General features: G+C 43.5%; 1 protein-coding gene across 11 annotated transcripts in view; it reads right to left on the bottom strand.

The window, feature by feature from the left end:
* TLN2 (talin 2) overlaps positions 1 to 19471 on the bottom strand; it is a 490123-nt gene that overhangs the window by 128374 nt on the left and 342278 nt on the right. For all 11 annotated transcript variants that reach the window (XM_049905877.1, XM_049905876.1, XM_049905875.1 and 8 more), the window contains 7 exons: positions 17490 to 17618; positions 16235 to 16348; positions 13741 to 13854; positions 10795 to 10929; positions 8595 to 8723; positions 6076 to 6178; positions 296 to 504 (listed from right to left, as the gene is read on the bottom strand). In XM_049905877.1, coding sequence (XP_049761834.1) covers positions 296 to 504; positions 6076 to 6178; positions 8595 to 8723; positions 10795 to 10929; positions 13741 to 13854; positions 16235 to 16348; positions 17490 to 17618 — 933 coding nt within the window. The remainder of the gene's footprint in view (positions 1 to 295; positions 505 to 6075; positions 6179 to 8594; positions 8724 to 10794; positions 10930 to 13740; positions 13855 to 16234; positions 16349 to 17489; positions 17619 to 19471) is intronic.

Raw genomic sequence — 19471 nt, 5'->3', positions numbered from 1 at the left:
TGCTATAAATGCCCTGGCTTGTACACTTCCAAGGACAGATTTCAACAAAGCCCCCACCCCCGCCATTCTCTGTGTTGACTGTGAGTTAAGCAGATCTCACCTTAAAGCAGAGGGCTACCAGGCAAGAATTTAAGAAGTGGCGATGGTGCATGACCAGCACTGTTAGGGCACTTTGGAAGGTTTGGAAAATACCCATTAAGCCAAAGTGTTGACATCCAGAAAAAAAGTGCCCCAAAGACAGCCTACCACCGTGTTCACATTAACAAATATCACCATTCCCAAGGCTGGGCCTCACCTGAGCTAGCCTCTGTTGGCTCTCGGCATCTCCAGGTGCAATCAGGGCCTGTTTGGCTTCTTGAATGAGCACGGCCGAGCCCTCCATCACGTCTCGAGCCGAATCTAACATGGCGTGCGAAGCTGAGGGGTCACTGGTAGATGCGGCCACCCCACGGGCAGCTTGGGCCAGTATTTTCAGAGCTTGGGCTGTCTCTCTAGCAGCCACTCCTACGGACAAAAGCCCACCAGACCTTCTATCAGATTCCATTTAAAAGCCACAGTATCTTTGGGAGTAAGTCTCCAGATGAGGGCTCCCTTGAAAGAAGAGGATACTGTGACAGTACCTGGCCATGGTGGGCTCCAAATCACTTCTTATAGTATCTGAGTTACGTGCTTCTCAAAGTAGTCCACCACTGACCCTTGGCCAATCCAGGGAGAGGTTCCTAACAACCACAATGCTAAATACAATTCCTCTCTGGCTCCCCTTGCTTCCTCTGCCTCACACGTCCCTAGAGCTGAAACTCGAAGTACATGGCAGGTGAACACAGGTTTGTGGGAGGTTATTTAAGTTCATTTCTCTTTCCTGGTTGCTTTTTTGGGGCATAGCTTACATATGCTAAAATTCACAAATCTGTAAGTGCAGCTCAGTTACTATTTGATGTATGTGTACATCCACATAACCACCATCCAGATGGAGATACAGAACATTTCCATCACCTTCTGAGCTTCTCCAGCCAACACCTCCCTCGCACTGGGAGTAATCACTACTTAACATCTATCGCCTTAGACCTGTAAACTTCCTATTAATGGAACCACACAGTTATGTATTTTTTTGCGTCTGGTTTCTTTTTCTGATTATAATGCTGTGAGATTCACCCATGTTCTTACATGTAGCAGTTCATTCTTTGATTCTAGCTTTGTAGTATCCCACTACATAAACGCATCAGATCTTATTTTTCCACTCTTCTGTTGATGGACTTTCGGGCTGTTTCCAAATTGGGGCTATTATGAACGAAGCTACCAAAGTTTTTGTGTATGCTTCCTGGTGGAAAATGGACTCCTTTCTCTTGGGTGTAATCCTAGGAGTTTAATCGTTGGGTCATAAAGTACATATTTAGCTTTAGGAGATAGTACAAACCAATTTGTCAAGATGGTTTTACCATTTTATACTTCACCATCAATTTATCAGAGTTCCAGTTGCTCTATATCCCAGTCATCGCTTGGTATCATCAGTTTCTTAACTGAAACTTAACCATTCTGACAAGTGTGTAGTTGCATCTCACTGAGGTATTAATTCGTATTTCCCAAATGAGTAATGATATTGAGCACCTTTTAATATGCTTATTGGCTATTTGGATGTCCTCTTTTGTGAAGCGCTTTCAAATTTACTTCTAAACAGATAACAGAACTTGGGGAAAAACTATGACGAGAAAAGAAAAAAAAAAAATTTTTTTTTTTTTTAAGGAATCGTTTAAATTGACAGCACCATCTCATGCAGAATAAACATGAGCCATACTACATGGCACCTAGTCCCCATCACACCCAAGAACAAGGAGAAGGTTAGCCATGCCAGGGCACACAACAAAACAATCTAAGGACCACAGCAGAGCCAACCTCAGGGCTCATCTCACCGAAGCACTTCACAGGTGTTTCTCCAACACCGAGAAGTTTCTTCTCCACAAGCATACCTTTAGGAGCAGTGCCAGGGCTAGACCTGAGGTTTCTTAACTTCCAGGTTAGAATCTCTGCTCAGTGCTCTTTGGGACAGAGAGCTACAAGGGCTTCTCGTTAGAACAAATAATATCCATATGAAGAATGCACAAATCAATCTCTCCCACACACTAAACCTGGAAACAACTATTTTCTAAAGGATTTAGCTGGACGGTCTCCAGGCGCCTATTGAGTGTGGACTTTACCAGCAGGCGCTTTAGCTGAGTCGGCACAGATGCAGTAGGTGGTCTGCTTGTTATTGAAGATGAGGCCCCGTAATACAATAAAGACTGTGAGAGGCCCCAGATCCATAAAACAAGACAGCTTTGCGGCGCCGCAGACTTGCTAATCTGTAAATATTTGGCAAGTCACACAGCTGGGACATAACTCTACAATCTAATCAAGGCGAATTACAAAGCTGCCAATTTACCATTTATCACATGGCACTTCCGAGGGCAGCTTACAGAGTGAAAACATTTTAAATAAAGTGTGTGTGTGTGTGTGTGTGTGTATGACAGAGAAATCCAGAAGAGAAAACACAAAGTTAAGGTGAAGGAGAGGAGCAGGGGGAGCAAAGCGGTCATTCCACTTTAAGCTTTTGCACAGGGTTGGAAGATGCTGTTGCTCAGAAGAGTGCCAGGCGTGGCTAAGGCACCATCATAGCTCTGACTCGGCCGGTGATTAGCCTGGACTACTGCCTCTCTCTGGGTCTCAGTTTCCCACAAGTGCTAGGAGAGGTGGAGATCCCAGCTGTGACCATTAAAGACTCTAGGCTGTGATTGCTAGATCTCTCCTCTTGCCTTTCCACTCACCACAGAGATTTCAGAATCCATTTCAATTTGAGTTGTACCCAAATTTGGGAGAATAAAACATTCATTATTTGTAATTAGAACAGAGATGTTTATGCAAAATTCTTTTAGTGAAAAATCTTTTATAGACTCCAACAATTTCAAAAAGACAGAAACCAGAAGAGCTATATTCCAAGTGCCTAAGGTTGTCTACGTGTTTCCAGCCGAAGACTCACTGTGAAATCTCAAGGCACATCAAGGATCCCCCCTCTGGAGTGGAACTCATACCATCAAAAGAATGAAACAAGGCCGCTAGGGGCCAAAGAGAGCCCAGTGACCACCTAAGGCTGAACATGGCTAAATTCACAACAACATCCTCAAAGGTAACCACTGCCAGGTCAAGTCTCCTAGTAAATCAAACCACTGCCATCAAGTTGATTGACTCATAGCTACCCCACAGGACAGAGCAGAACTTCCCCATAGGGATTCCAAGGCTGTAATCTTTATATAAGCAGATTGCCACATCTCTCCTCCGCGGGTTTGAGCTGCGGACCTTTCAGTTTGCAGCTGAGTGCCTGCACCACCAGGGCTCCTTTCCTTGCAAACACCTTCAAATGAAAGCACTCCTGCAGTGAAGAAGTATGCAACCTGACGCCCAGAGCTGCCTGTGGGGAAACACTAAAGCAGACTTTTGTTTTGAAAACCACAATCCTTTGAAGACAGAGATTCCTTTCATAGTCTTCCTGCCATCTGCTCCTTAGATTCAGTAACAGAGTCTTAAGAAGAAACATGAGTGATATGAAATATAGAATTCCTTGTAACCGTTGATCTTTATCAGAATTCACGCAGACTGTGTGTCATAACACTACTGGGCCATATAGCAAGCTCACAAAGTAACAACTAGGATGGCACAGATTTTTAATCTGCTCAGAGAATCTGAAGAGGGTTCTGTCTCTCCAACTGTACTCAGCCAAGTAGAAATATATTTTGAATACTGCACTGGCCAGACAAGATGATCTACGATAGAACATAGCCCAGTGGCGGCTACTGGGTAACTTCTGGATCCCCTGCATATCTGTTTGTGGACAAGGGAATTGAGACCCAGGTAGAAGTTTTCTGTTTGCTTTCTCTTTCCTTGCTTCCCACTCATTCTTCAACTTTCCTGAAATTGCCTTCAGCAAGGAGAGTAGTCACCTTTTTCTTCCTAAAATCAATGGATGCTTCCTGAGTCCCTGCCTCACATGGCTCTCTGGGCAGCAGGTGCCTCTCAGGTAACAGTCTCTGGCTCTAGAGACAGCCCACTCTCCTGGCGATCTCGCTTTCTCCATGGTGGGATGTTCCCATTTCTTCCAAAGGTTTCTACTGCTCAGCCACCTTCTTAAATAGTTGGGTTCCTTGGGGTTATATCTGATAAACATTTTCTCCCCCTGCTACTCTCCCTAGACAAGCTGATTTATCTCCATGGTTTCAGTCATTATCATTTGACTAATAATTTCCCAATCTATATCACTGAGTTCCATAGCCAGATGTCTAGCTGCCTAATGGGCTCCTGTACTTGGATACCCTGCAGTCACATCAAACTGAATACACTGAAAGCTGAACTTGGCATCTCTGGACTTCACATCTGTACACCTGCCAATGGTCCTGTGTTCCCCATCCTGGTGACTCGGAGAACGCTTCATTCAGTTATCATGGCAGACACTCAGAGTCATCCCTGTTACCCTCCTCACCCCCATCCCTACCAGCTTCTCACCTGTCACCACGAACTGTCAAATCTCTATTTTATTAATCCATCCCTTTCTCTCCACTGCAGGCCACTACCCATCCCTTATTGGGATTAATACAACACTCTCCTTGCTGGGCTCCCTACCTCCAGCTTTGTTTCCCTCCAATGCATTCTGAACATAGGAGGTAGAGCAATCTATCTAAAAGGCAATCTGAACTATATCCACAGTGGAAAACACTTCAATACTTCCAAATGCCCTTAGGTTAAATTCCAAATTATTTAAATTGGCTTCGAGGTCTTTTAGGATCTGACCTGGCCTTCTATTGCAGCCTTATCTTCCTGCTCCTGGGCTTCGGGCCTTTTACTTGAACCTTTCTCGTTTTTTCAGTCAGCCTTCTTTTCCCTCACCTCTGGGACTTTACACGTGCTCCTCCTACCTCTACAACTACCTTTCAGTGCCCCACACACAAGACTGTGCTGCTTCCAGGACGTTTTTTCCCAAACACTATCTAGACCTCCTGTCATCCTGGATGTTACCAGTTACCAGATGATGCAACTGGTAACCAGCCTTCCCTCCACTGAAGATGCATGTCATCACCTACACAAAATCTGGCAAGATTTCAGGAATATGTGGAAATGTTAGAATCTCATATTCCCTACACTTTGTAAGCATTTATACGTACTTTGTCTTCCCTCGGAATGTTAACGGACTCCTAAACAATTCTCAAAACCCTGATCAGGTGTCAATTCTGTCCTGAAACTTTCCCTTACCCTCCTGTTAGGGCGGAGTTGGACATTCCTATTATTGCAGGCGGAAACCCTGGTGGCGGGCATAGTGGTTAAGTGCCACAACTGCTAACCGAAAGGTCAGCAGTTCAAATCTACCAGGTGCTTCTTGAAAACTCTATGGGGCAAAGCCAACTCTTCAGACAGGGATTGGACTGGACAATGGGATAGGAAAATGATACTGGTAAAGAGTGAGCTTCTTGGATCAAGTAGACTATGTTGGCATCTCCCGTCTGGAGGGGAGATGGGAGGGTGGAGGAGGTCAGAACCCACCCAGGGTTTTGCAACGCAAATCAGTCTGCTTCTTGTTGGCTTACCTACACCTGGAGACCCTCATGTCTTTACTTGGGTTTATCAGTTACCACTCATCTGTCTCTTTCCATCTTTGAAAATTTCATGGGCATCTTACTTGTTGTCACCATCTCTCCTGTTCTCTTTGGTCTTTTTTATTCCTTCAATATCACAGGATATCAGGAGTCATAGGTTGTCCCAGGAGGCTATACTACTGTTTGTTTATACTCAGTGACCCATGAATAGTTTGGAGTAATGTGTTTTTATTGTGTTTTTAGTCTTTGTATGCTTAAAAAAAAAAAAAATTTTTTTTTTTTTACGCTTAGTATCAAGTGCAAAATAAAATGCTTGAAGAATACGTTGAACTGCTAAAAAAAATGAAGAAAAAGAATCACGTTTATTATTAAAAAAATGAAACCACCACTCTCCCCCATACCGCCCCCACACAAGTGGTCTGCACCTGGCCACGTGGCGTCCTGAAGGGCTGGGGAGCCTCACCTGTGTAGTGCTCATTGCCTTGAGCAGCACAGGTGAGCAGCTGTGCCATGGAGGAGCCCACTGCTTTAGAGGTACTTCCCAGGTCCTGAGCACATTTTTCCAGCTATAAAAATATTCAAGGGGGAAGAGAGTTTAAAAGAAAAGAAACATCCACTGAGGTCTTAGCATACATCAGAAAAATAATGCACATCAAATGTAGGGCTTTAGCTGTTCCCCACACAAATCATGGATGGCAGTAAGAAGGAGCAAGGTGATACAGAGGAAGGAGCCCAAGCTTTAGCATAGACAAACCTCGGTTATTTCTGGGTCCAACCCCTTTCTCCCCCTCCTAATTACTAGCTGTGTGAGATGGGGTAAGCAACTGAAACTCGCCAAGCCTTGGTTTCCTGAGGCACTCATAATACCTAGGCTCAGAAGGTTTTCAGGGAATTAATGTAGGTACTCGACAAATGGTAGCTATTAGTATTATGCTGTTGGAAGCTAATTTAGAAAGTCTGCAACAAATCCTTAGTGGGAATTAATTATGCCTTGGCAGGAAGTGGGCAGACATCCAGCTGCACCACCTTCCTGGCATGTGGGGCCATTAACATTGTTCAATTTGATCATTATACTTTGAGGAGTTCCAACTGAAAGGAAATGCAATAGAAATGGAGGCTTGCAGTGGTAAATGAGATTACAAAAATGGGCAAAGTGCTGGTTTCGCATGAACAGCATGTCATCTTGCTTTGTAAACTGAATAAATAATTCGGAGAACAAAGTCAGCAATGGCCCAGGGTACGGATAATGATTTGATTATAGATGAGGCCAACATTTGGGATAAGAACTAGGCACACAGCAAGAGTGCAGATAGGGATCAGAGAATATGCACTGTTACCCTTGTGACACGTTTCCCAAGAGGTTCTACTAAAAAGTAGAACTTGGTTCATTACAGCCAACAATATGTTAAAATGCACTACACACATTTTGGGGGGGGAGGGCAAACAATTTAAAAAAAAATTACATGGTTGTGACTTGCATTCTAACTGTCCAGCTGTTTCATGCAAAGGCGGAGTTCCTGTTAGACCAGCCTCTTGGGCTCCCTGGGGTTTGTGAAAAGACACCTGGACCACTTTTCAAAGCTGCTGGGCCAGGAGCCAGTCTTGACTCTATCACTAGCTGGGTGACCTTAGTTAAGCAACTTAACCTCTCTGAGCCTGAGTTTCCTATTCTTTACAATTAGGGGTAACTTGCTTATCCAGCAAATATTTTCTGAGCACTTCTATGTACCAGACATGGTTCTATGGTAAATTAGATGTCCCTGCAGTCTTTTTGTAGCCCTGGTGGCACAGTGGCTAAGAACTTGGTTGCTAACCAAAAGGTCAAATCCACCAGGCACTCCCTGGAAACCCTATGGGGCAGTTCTACTCTGTCCTATAGGGTTGCTATGAGATGGAACCATCTTGACGGCCACGGGTGGGAGTCCTTTTATATTCTAAAACTCTTTAGTTCATTCAAAGAGCAGAATTACTTATGGGTGATCAAGAGCATGGCCTTTGGAGTCCTACAGATCTGGATCCCAATGCTGGTTCTGCCAGTAACTGGTAAGTATCACTGGGAAAAATAGCGACCACCTCTCTACTCCTGTTTTCCCAGTGCATAAAATGAAATGAACAAAACTTTCCCATAAGGTTACTGTCAGGATAAACTACCCATAAGGTTACTGTCAGGATAAACTACACTGTGTGTGTGTGCGTGCGTGCGTGCGTGCGTGCGTGCGCGCGCGCGCGCTTAGTACAGTGCTTAATAACAGATGCTGACTAAGCGGTGGTATTTTATGAGCAATGGCCACGAACACGGGAAAGAAGGTACGTGTAAATGAGGTGGACTTGTAAAATTTTCGTCCGAAAAACCAAAAAACCCTGATGTAAGCATGAGGAGGTATCATACTACGATCAAATTAGATCTCTTGTGCCATGATTCCACTTTAATTGCGTGCCTTTATGCTGTACTGAGGTGCTTTGCCACTATCAATTCCAGGGCTTTGTATCAAGTAAATGCTTTTAAAAACATGACTGTTAAGTATTTTCTGAGCTTATAACTTCACTGCCGACCATTTTATAGATAGAATATATAGATACATGGAGACAAGACGTGCGAAGGTAAGGGACGTGCCCGCAGCTAGGTGAGGATAAAGCCTGATCTAGAAACCACAGCTTCTGGTTGCCCCACCCGCACTGGGAATCTCTGCAGAAAAAGGCTGCCGGATTAGCCTCAAACACCAGTATTTGTCTTGTTTATGAAGAAGCAGGGTAAATGCTAATCCACCCCTTTCCATTCCCAGGAAAACACAAAGAGAAGCAACACTAGGGGCCCTCAGGGTGATCTCTATCTCAACGCAGTTCTAAAGAAATGTGGATCTCCTAGGGCTCTGCATTCAAAATGCTGGAAATCCAGGCGCACTAAACCCAACTTCTAAAAATACCTGAATATGAACTTAATTAAAGGTAGAACCCCACCCCCAGCTGACTTTAAAATCTCACCGTTTCCCCTGGCAGTGGCTTCAGCTGACTCTCTGCGGCGGCCATCTTGGCATCTTGCAGCTCATTCTTGAGTGTCTGCACAGTGCTCAGAGCTGAGTCGATTTCCATAGGACCGCAGGCTTCGTGGGCCTGCGAACAGAGGTGGGGATACTGTACACCGTCTGCTGGGGAAAAGGGTTCCTGACACATTGCAGCATACGAAATGCCGTTCTGGGTACACCCAAAGATTCTCCAAATCTAGCAGTAGACGGTACTTCCCGAGACAGCAGAGTCATCCTCAGTCAGGACCTGAGTCCTAACTACTGAGTCAATCACGTATGTCTCATCACTAGGTTTATTTAAAATCTCCTTGAAGATGTTTTTATCCGACATGCATTTGCCTCTCAGACTAAGAGGATCCTTCATTTGCTGTGTCTGGGCTCTAGAGACAGGGCACCCAGCTAGCACAGCACAAGTGCACAGACAGGCTTGGCAGGCAGGTGGTGAGTGGATGAATGAGCCCAGGACTCTGGGGACAAGTCTATCAACCATATGTACTCCTTTTACAAATTTCTAGATGATAATTGTCTTTTCATACTTGAGTTTATATAAAATTTTTTCTTAGTAATTTGTTCTACTTACTTCATTCTCGTGATCATTTAGAACATTGGTCACCAAATGCGTTGATCATACCACCCAATCCATAAGTTACTAAATTATGTACACATGTAACTATTGATGAGTATATTAACTGCTGGTAAATCTTAATTTCTTTCCTTTCTTACATAATTGTAACAACAGCAGCAGTAAATACTAACCAAGTGATTTCTATGTGCCAGTGTTACTATATAAGTAAACTGAGGCACAGAGATGGTAAATAACTTGACCAGGTCACAAAATTAGTCAACAGCAGAGCCAGAAATTGAATACATACAGTCTGATTCCAGAGCCTTCACTCTTACACTTAGACTAATACACACACACTCACTCACCCCATATTTTTACACAGATAACGTGCACCCCGTGTTTGTTTGCCAGCCGTGCCCTCCCCCAGGGAGGTATTTCTGTAAATGCGCTATGCTCATTTTTTTTTTTTACAGCAACATGTGGAAGAGGATTGGCATGGCCGGCACGTAAACGTAGAAGGCATGCATTATTTGTATAAAAATATGGTATAAGTTTAAAAAAATACACTGTAAAGCTCCCAAAGTGTCTTCCTGTACTCAGTGGACAGTCTTGCCCCAAGATGTCGCCATTCTGGAGCAGCTGTTTAATGTTGGTGTGTGTCTATGTATCACTGGTTAAGGTGTGGATGTTCAGGTTCCACCATCAGGGATGATGTTTTGGTTCCTTGGATGCAAAACTCAGGACTCAGCATTTTAATAAGCACCCCCAGACGATTCTGGTGCAGATGACTTCAGGACTTTGCACTGAGAAATACACATCCAAAGACTTTTTTACTAGACATTGTTCAAAGCTCTGCATATTTTTCTTTGGCTATGTAGTATCAGCTCTTATTGAGAACCCAGATCACCTTCCACGTTCGTCCCTCACCCACGTATGAGGCTGCTGGTTTCCATAAACCCGCTACAATGAGGGAAAAATGATCCATGCTAGAACGTCAGGCTAATATCACATCAAACAGTGTAATGATGTGATCTTTTTTGTAATTAATCAGTTCCAAAGACAGAAACTCGTTTAATCCATAATTCTCTTCTACTGAGGACCATGTTAAGGTGAATACCTCCATGTAAGATGTGAAAACCTGTCAGGGCAATATAAAAAGGTAATAGAAATGACCCCCAAAAGTAGATTTGCTGCCTAAATAATTGTTATTAAGTTCACAAGATGATACCTAGAAGATATGGCCACTTATTTTGGTCCACAGTTTACCTGGCACCAAGAATCTGATGACTAAAAACCTCCACTCTAAGGCTGTGAAAATGGATCATTTCTCAGTATGGGAGGAAGGGAAAGACTGTGACCTAAAGTAGTTTAATGAAAGTCATCTGTAAACAGAAGGTGATAACCAAGTCCAAGAGATAATGGCTAACATTAGTAAAAGCCAATCTACAATGGTATCTTCATTGGTCATGCAAATGGACAGGTAACTCTGCCAAGAAACATGTCCAGCCAATGTTTAGGCCCAGGTCCACATCAGTGGTGAGAAATGAAAACCTCCATCCCTGATGAGCTAACTGCTCTGAAATGTCCCACTTGCCTTCTGCGAGGCGGTCCGTAGCTCCGCCAAGCTGGTAGCAAGGTTCTTGGCACACTGGCTCAGCTGCATGGCTGCAGCCTGGTCACTCACAGTGGGCACCGCAGCTTTGGCAGAGGACACCATCTTGCTTCCAGGCTATAGAAAGAGGAGCAGAAAGTAAAATGGCTCCCAGGCAAACAAGTCAGAAGAGTAGAGACCAAACAGCAATGCTGCCATGTCAGTTAGAACTTATTCCCCCGACCCCCCTGGCCACAAAAGGAATATTAAAACCATCTACTTTCCCTCAAAAAACTGTCATCCTAAATTAGATACTCCAAGGCAGTACCTTCTAGGAATTTCTTTTCTTTTTTAAAAAAGGCACGTGTTGGGGAACAGGGGACCCTGGTGGCACAGTGGTTAAGAGCTCAGGCTGCTAATCAAAAGGTCGGAAGTTCGAATCCACCAGTTGCTCCTTGGAAACCCTATGGGGTAGTTCTACCCTGTCTTATAGGGTCGCTATGAGTTGGAACTGACTGGATGGCAACAGTTTTTTTTTTTTTTTTTAATGTATGCAGGTGAGGCAGGCAAATAGTGATAGTTGCTTGAAAGTCTTATTTACAACAGATTTCAAAGAGAATGCCTTATTGAATAGGGTTTCTTTGCATATCTTGGAATAGTTTGTTAATCTTTGCCACAAATATACCCCATAGACTATTTAGAAAAATAGACAAAATGAATCAAAAAAACTACCTCACAACCCACAAACCAAAATGACTTCACCGTGAATGGATGTCTGCGCATGTGTACATATACATACATGTTTTCAAAAACAAGATCATGCTATTTATGCTCTTTTACAATCTCCTTGAGTCCCATGTTCTATCTGTTACATAGCCGTATAGTATTCTATTAGGTCCATCTACCAACATTTCCCAGCCCTCTATTGTCAGGCATGATTCCATTTTTTTCCAAATAAACAATGGTGCAATAAACACTTTTGTAGCTAAATCCTTGAACACATTCAAAATTTTCTTTGAATAAATGCTTAAAAAGTGGAATTTATGGATCAAAGAGTATGTGTAATTTTAAGGCTTTTAATATATGTGATAAAGCTGCTCTTTAGTAAAGTCACCACAATTTAAGTACCAGATCCTAAATATTAAGGACAAAGCTAATATTTTTAATACCCAAAGAATTCATGAGAACTGAGAAGAAAAACCAGCATATGGGTGTGTAAAAAGCATGAACAGATAATTAACACAATGAAAACATATAAAAAATGTTCAACATTATGAAAATCAAGGAAATGGAAAGCTGGATAATAAAAATTTTACTAAGCAAATTGGCAAAATACACCTTCTCTTAAATGCTTTATTTTCCATCTTGGAAAAGATGTACTAAAAACTGTTCTCCATATACCACTGGTAAAAGTTGAGATTCATTCAGCCTTCCAGAAGGTCCATTTTACAGCACATATGAAGGAAGTTTAAAATGTACAAGCTTTTTGATATGGCAATGCCATTTCTATTCATCTTTAACCCTGATGTTTCTACCAGGCCAAAATTAAAAGAACAAAAGAAAAGGAAAAAGACAAAGGCAAGGACAGAGTGGAACCACAAGCTCGTCTGTCCGCCCGCCTGCCCACCCGGCCATCCGTCCATCCATCCATCATACTACCTTACAGCCTTGCCAGCAGAGAGGACAACACAACTGTTGTAGGCTCTCTAACCACCCAAAAGGAGCCCTGATGGTGCCATATAACCAAAAGGTAGGCAGTTCGAACTCACCAGCCGCTCCAAGGGAGAAAGATGTAGCAGTCTGCCCCCATAAAGACTTACAGCCTTGGAAACCCTAAGGGGCAGTTCTACTGTGTCCTGTAGGGTTGCTATGAGTTGGACTCAACTCCACGACAATAGGTTTGATTTTTTTTTTAACCCCCCAAATGAAAAGAGAAACACAATTCTCAATGCCCAAAAGATAAAAATGAGCTGCTGGTAATTCTATTTCTAGGAATTTATCCTAAGGAAATAGTTCAAGAAGGTAACAAAGATTTGACCATACATATTTTTATTGCATCACAGGCTGTTTATGATGATAAAATTAAATATTGTATTTTTTTTTTTATATAAATGCTCGTAAATGTTACATGGAAAACACAAAAGCTCTATAATGAATTCCAATTTAAAAGACTATATACCTACACACACAGACACGTGTATATAACTCTCATCAACACTTTCCTGGTGAGTCTCTGCATTTGCAGTTATGGCCCTTAGAAAGCTAAGGAAATAGATGCCTCACTGGATTCTAAAACTACAGGCTGAGCTAGAAGGGGTTGAGGAGAGAGTCCCCGATCCCATTAACTGTTCATGAGACACAGGTAGACAGAAGTGCTGATGAAGTACAGAGATTTGAATACAGCAAGCATGTAAAAAGGGGGTTTTCTACAACTTAATATTCTCATTTTAATCAACTATCTTAAAATGAATCTCTCACCCCTACACAGCCTGACAATCCTAAGTGTACCATTCCCACAAAGAACAAGCACGTCTTTGGAGAAGATGCGTTGGCCACTTCTTTTTTCCCAGTCCATGAATTAGGCATGAGGTATTCTGGAAACTAGCAAACTTAAAGCAATAACTAATACTAAGCTCTTCATCAAAGCTCTCAACTTATTACATGTCTTCTTTCTTGGAGGAGAAATAAATATGATACTCCCGAGAAAAACGGGTCACCTGCTGTCCCCAGGCAATTTCCCTGCGAAGTCGCATTGTGCTTTGCCAAGCTAAATCTACCTCTCCTGAAAACGGAAATAGGAAGAGAAGGCCTTTGAAGGCTGCTTTACGGCAGAATTTGCTAAGGCTGTGAGATTCATTAATTTCTCTTCCTAAGTGGGGTAAGTATAATGGGGACTCCCTGCCCAGCTCGGGGTTCTGGGAATAACTGAGGAGAACAGTTCCATGTTACCTGGAGGAAGTTTTGGCTGGAGATGATGAGGGCCAGCTGGGCACTGAGGTCTTCTGCTTGTGCTTGGCTCCCTCTCACCCCCTGGACCAGCTGAGGTATATGATCAGCCACTGCCTAAGGAGGCAAGGAAAATTAAAGCTGAGCACTCCTACCACGGTGGGATCACCAAAATAGGGTGGAAAATGGTCCAAGGTGATGTGTTTTTTGGATGTGCTAGTGTACTTTTTTTTTTAGTGTACTTCTGAAAAATCAGCCATTGGGAACCCGATGGAGCACAGTCCTACTGTGACACAAGTGGGGTCACCACGGACTGGCATCGACTCCACAGCACCTGGTGGTTATGCATTCCTGGACGATGTATGTGCTGGGCCTCGACTCCAGGGCACCTGGCAGTTACGCGTTCCAGGATGACGTCTGTGCTGGGCCTTGGATTTACACAGCATGTTTAGCCAGCTAAGTTCTTATAAACACTGAATCTTATCCTCAGATACTTTTGTCCCACACAGGCTCCACCCTGTGGTTCTGAAGGTCCCAAGATGCTCAGCAAAAGACAATTCTCCACAATGAGGCATTAAAAGAATTTCCCAGTTGCAACTCATACCACCTTGGCTCATTGGGGTTTCAAACTTAGAATCAAAGACTATAAATTTATAGGTGGTTAAACTGAATCATATGGTTCCATGATCAGAAGAAAGTGAGAGAAATGCTCAATGACTGGCTTATCAAGCGCTTTTTCTCCATTTTACTTTGTAGGTATACACAGGGTCTGATTACCTAATAAGCAAGGTAGGCACAAGCTGAATTATGCTTTTACTCATCTGTAGTACATAATTTCCCCTGATTTTCATCATGTCGATGTGGTGAAAACCCATGTGAGATGGTGCACGACAGATTAGTAAGTAAACACAAGCTGTGGATCCGCCCCTGAGCATACATTCTATCCATCCTGCTCCTCTTTCTCCATTCAAAGTAGCACCTCTCATTTCTCAAACTGGAAAACCCAAAGCCCAGGGGAAATGAGGGAGGCTCAGCGTTCCCGAGGCATGACTGCTTTAAGGTAACGCTTTCCCATGCTGCTTAGGAGATGAGCCTCCCACACGTTCTTCCACGTTTCTCCTGTGTCCCACGCCCCATTTGATTAACCAGGCTTTAAAAAGTCAGCATAGATGCCATCATCACTGACGCCACGTGCATTCTGACCTGGAGACATGTTTTCTTTAGGATTCCCCCTTGTAGCAAGGGTAAAAAAAAAAAAAATCTTTGCATGGGATTTGTCCCAGGGCCCCTTCCAAACTGCTGGTCCCAGCAATTGCGTGTCCCTTTCCTCTCTCCATTGCAAGCTGATAAACTGTAATCCTTCCACTCCTTAGCAAGGACCCTGAGAGGCCTAGTATCTTCAGTCTCTTTGCAAAAGGTAGAGTGGGTACCTCATCTGGCAGCATTTTCTTGGACTGGTGTATCGTGTGCTTCCTGAGAAGCAGGGGCCGAATGGAGGCCTCAACAGGAAAGCAGCTCCACCACAGCTGGCGCCTGGCTCCCTGCACAGCATCCGAGGACAGGGCCCAGGGCCTCTCACATTGCTCAGGCTTTGCTAGAGCAGACTCACTCCTCGACAAGGTGGCTGGCCCTGGAAAACCTGGCATCAGGACTGGAGGGCTCCAGAAAGTTCCCCTCAGAAGGAAAGCCATTTCTGAAGTAGAAGCGGTGATGAGTCTCCCTTGTGAATCACTGTTTCACAGAGGAGATTTGAAGACTGAGAAATAGGGTGATTACTCCTCAAAGCTCAAACTCAATCAAATATGCCTCTCCACCTAGTCCTGCTACCAACTGCAAATACTTTCAGGAGACTCCAGTCAGACACACTGCCAATATGTGGGCAACGGCTACTTAATTAGATTTTGTGTCTGGTACAACCTGAAGGCCTCGAGAAAGAGGTACCTGGGCCCTTACAGAAGGTGACACAAGGCTGATTACTGCACCCTTTGTAGGGAGCCAGCCTCATCACAGCGCCCCTGGTCAACGTCACAGAAGAACAGGGACAAAAGGGTAATAAGAGAAAACACCAAGGCATCAAAGTCACTGAGGTGTCATACGTGACAAGCAGGAAATCCAACCCTACTCGGAGAGTACAGACGGACTGTGGAGGCCCAGCTCTCAAAGAGAGAAAGGTGCTCTGGAAACCCAACACTTTATTATTATTTCAGAGCCTGAAAATGGCCTGTCATTGATCCTCTCTGATCTGGTCTCTCAAAGAGAAGAAAAGAATCTGGACAAAGAAAAGACAATGCTAGACAAAGACGCATACTCTCTCTCCAAACCAGGCCCTGCACTCAGCTGACAAAAAGCAGACAAGGGTGCACCTGGAATATGGAAGCCGGTGCAAAGTGGATTAGGGGACATGATGGTCTGCATTAACCAATTACGCGGGCACCTGGTGCTCTAACGCTATCAGGGTTGTCTACAGCAGACTGCTCTCGGTCAGCCGGGCCCTCACCTTACAGCTCTGGACCAGCTGCTGCTGGGCTGCAGGGTTCTTGTTGGAAACGGCGGCGTTCTGGGAGGCCGCGATGGTCTGCGTGGCTGCAGCTGCAGCCTGCTTGGCTGCAACCTAGAAAGGAGAGAGGGAGACACTGGCCTTAGGGTTTACATGTGCAAACATACACACACGCACAAGTACGCACCTCACGTTCATTAAAGGTCTGGCACTGGCCTGCTCACTGATGACAGCTCACTCACGGAGAAAGAGAACTCTGGGAACAGACTTTGACTTTTAAAATTCATGGACGATTCTTATCTTTGTTTGCTTTACATTCTCTGGAACAAGTGATAAAGACAGCTACGCTTGAAAGCTGAGGGACCCACGTTCATTTGTCTTTTTCAAAAAGGCAAGGAACAATTCCAAGGCCACGATGGCACTGATAAGCAACACCAAGTCTGGATGTTTTTAGGGGAAAAAAAAAATCAAGCAGCAGAGGCTGTTCTCTAGGTCAACCAAACGCTGGTGCTTGGGCCTTACACAGTGCAGGGACCTTGGTTCAGAAATACGTTGAAATGTCCCCTCTGGAGTAATTAATTGGGATTATTCTCTCGTGTGCTTCCAAGAACAAAAATGCCAATTTTCCAGAATACAGCTGACTGCATAGGCAGGGATTCCTCACTAAAGCACAGGTTCTCAGTCCCAAACCCACCAAAGTTTCGTGTCGTGGTCTCCTGCATACATTCATGAGAGGAATGCTATTTTTTTACATAGTCTGGGCCTATTCCTAATGTTCTGAAAAATGACAAAAATATTTCTTCCTACTCCTTGCCATACTCATCCACCCGACCCCGATCCCCCATCTCCAGTCTTCCAAAAGGCATATATTCTATGGGTGCCCTGGAAAAGTCATTGCCTCCAACAAAACAGATACACTCTCAGCTAAAGGGCCTTCCTGAACGTGGCCATCCTTTATGAAAAATAATCAAAGGCTCCATCAGTCCTGGCTCCTCTTAAGAAAATTCTGAATTCTATTCTTGAATATTAAACCCTTTAAGAATTTTAGCTTCATGGAGTTTCCATGAAGCCAGAACTGCGACAATTCCTCAAATCGTGTCAATGCTTTCATCGAGCCTAAATCATGAAGCCATGTTCCTAACTGGATTTTAGCTTCCTTTATCTGAGCATCACCTTGTTAATCTGATTTTTTGTTTTTTCAAATAAGTCTTTGCAACTGAAAATAGAAACCTAGAAAACCAGCCTCTTTGCTGACCTCTAGTCGGTTGACGATCTTTTTCTTAATAGCATTCTGGGCGGCGGCATTTGTTGCCACGCGGAGACCTTCAGCGGCTTCTCTCAGCCTTTGCTGCTGGTCCTCATTCTCTGGGTTGGCCGCAGCCCCCTGCAATTGTGAAAATAAAGATCCCAAAAGGTCCAGGGAGCAGCATGCCCCAGATACTGAATTCATGCCTTCTGTCTTTTCCCCTCGTAACAGAAAGGATTTAGAAGGGAAAGCTAAGATGTTTCCTCTTATAACAAAGGATGTCTATGAGGGGATGTTTCCAAACTGCACCGCTAAGCAGCAGAAAGCCTGCGGTAATAATTAAACACTTGAGATCCTAGCTTTGGTCGTCTACACAAATGAACGTGTGGTCAGAAACCCGTGGTTTAAACAAAAGGACATAAGCTAAATTTCCCCTCTGCCTCCAACAAGTCTCTCAAGAAGAATTTAATTTTAATTGACATGAAAGATCCTCCTTTAGTAAATGTGAAAGGGTATGATTCTACCATGAACACGTAGGCTGGGGTGGAGGAAGTGAGGGAAAGGGATGGGAATGCCATCCAAAATGAGGATAAGGAAATGTTGAAGAAGGAACACGCCTAGGGATCATTCCCAGAGAGACTGGGTTGGAAACAAAGTGGAGCTGGTACGCAATGGTACCAAATCGTGGGAGGAATACAAGACCTGTTACCTGGCAGGGAAGAGGAAGGCACACAGCCCATCGACACACCATCCGTTTTCTAACCCCACAGGCCCTTTCAGTATGTGGCTCTGGTTTAAAGTGTCTCAGGGATCCAAGAGGCTTTTATTTAGATGGATGAGATTTTCAAGTAGGGAAAGGCTAAAGGTGATGTAGGGGAGGGTATAACTTTATTTCACAGCAATTCCACACAGACTTACAGTACCTTCAACATTCACCTACCACCTGCAGTCAAGCCCTCTCTCACAGCACCTAATGGTTTTCTGACCAGTGAGTGCTTAGTGTGTGTAGGTCCGGTTTCTTTCTTTGAACACTTCAGGGCAATAATATTTGCTCATAAGGCATGGAAGGCAGACAGCAGAAGAAAACAGGCCGATTTACCAAAAAATGTTAATTTTCTGAAAGTCTAGATTTTCCAAACAGCCCATTTGCCAAATTTACCATTTTACAAGAAGGTATTTCTTTGAATTGAAAACCCTGGTGGCATAGTGGTTAAGCGCTATGGCTGCTAACCAAAAGGTCGGCAGTTCGAATCTGCCAGGCACTCCTTGGAAACTCTATGGGGAATGCTATGAGTTGGAATAGACTCAACGGCAGTGGGTTTATTTCTCTGAATTATTTGCAAAAGTTATGGCAATTCATACTGGATGGAGCCGTTTTAGCACTGGCAACAGAAATGCCTTGACAATCTTCTTGAATAGAATCTTCTATTCTTTCAAACTTTAACCACTTTAGTAATCCTGATTTGTGTTTCCAGCAACTGAAAAATTATATTTCTGCATTTCATGTGTGAAAAGATTGTTCGGGCCACTTTTGAGTTCTTTTGCATGTTTACAAAAGTAATTTTATTTTATTTTTCCAGTCATCAGGTATTCTTTAAGCTACTCTTATCAATGCCTCCAGTGGTACAACAAACTTAATTTTGTATTTTGAGCAGCTGGTAACCCACAGTTCTGCACTAATGTGGGTGCTCTGGGTCCTTCCTCAACAATGGCTTTTTTATGGTAAATATGCAGCAGATATGGGGCACTAACCTTGGCCTGAAATCTGTTACTGACCATGAAATATATTTTTTTTCTGCACATTAAGCACATTCTTTGGAAGTCTAACCATTCTATGTTCTTTCAACAAATAAACCAGTCCTTAAAATACTATTTTAAAGATAAAGTGACTTCAAACTAAAAGTTTAAAAAGTTTACAAAATCACTTAATGCTGTCCCATCTAATACAAATAATCAAAAACAATGTAAACACATAAAAGAAACGCATTTCT

The sequence above is a fragment of the Elephas maximus genome, chromosome 13, assembly GCF_024166365.1.
Source record: "Elephas maximus indicus isolate mEleMax1 chromosome 13, mEleMax1 primary haplotype, whole genome shotgun sequence".
In the NCBI taxonomy this organism is placed as follows: Eukaryota; Metazoa; Chordata; class Mammalia; order Proboscidea; family Elephantidae; genus Elephas; species Elephas maximus.
The sequence above is the reverse complement of the archived record's forward strand: the minus strand, read 5'-3'. Positions and strand labels throughout refer to the sequence as shown.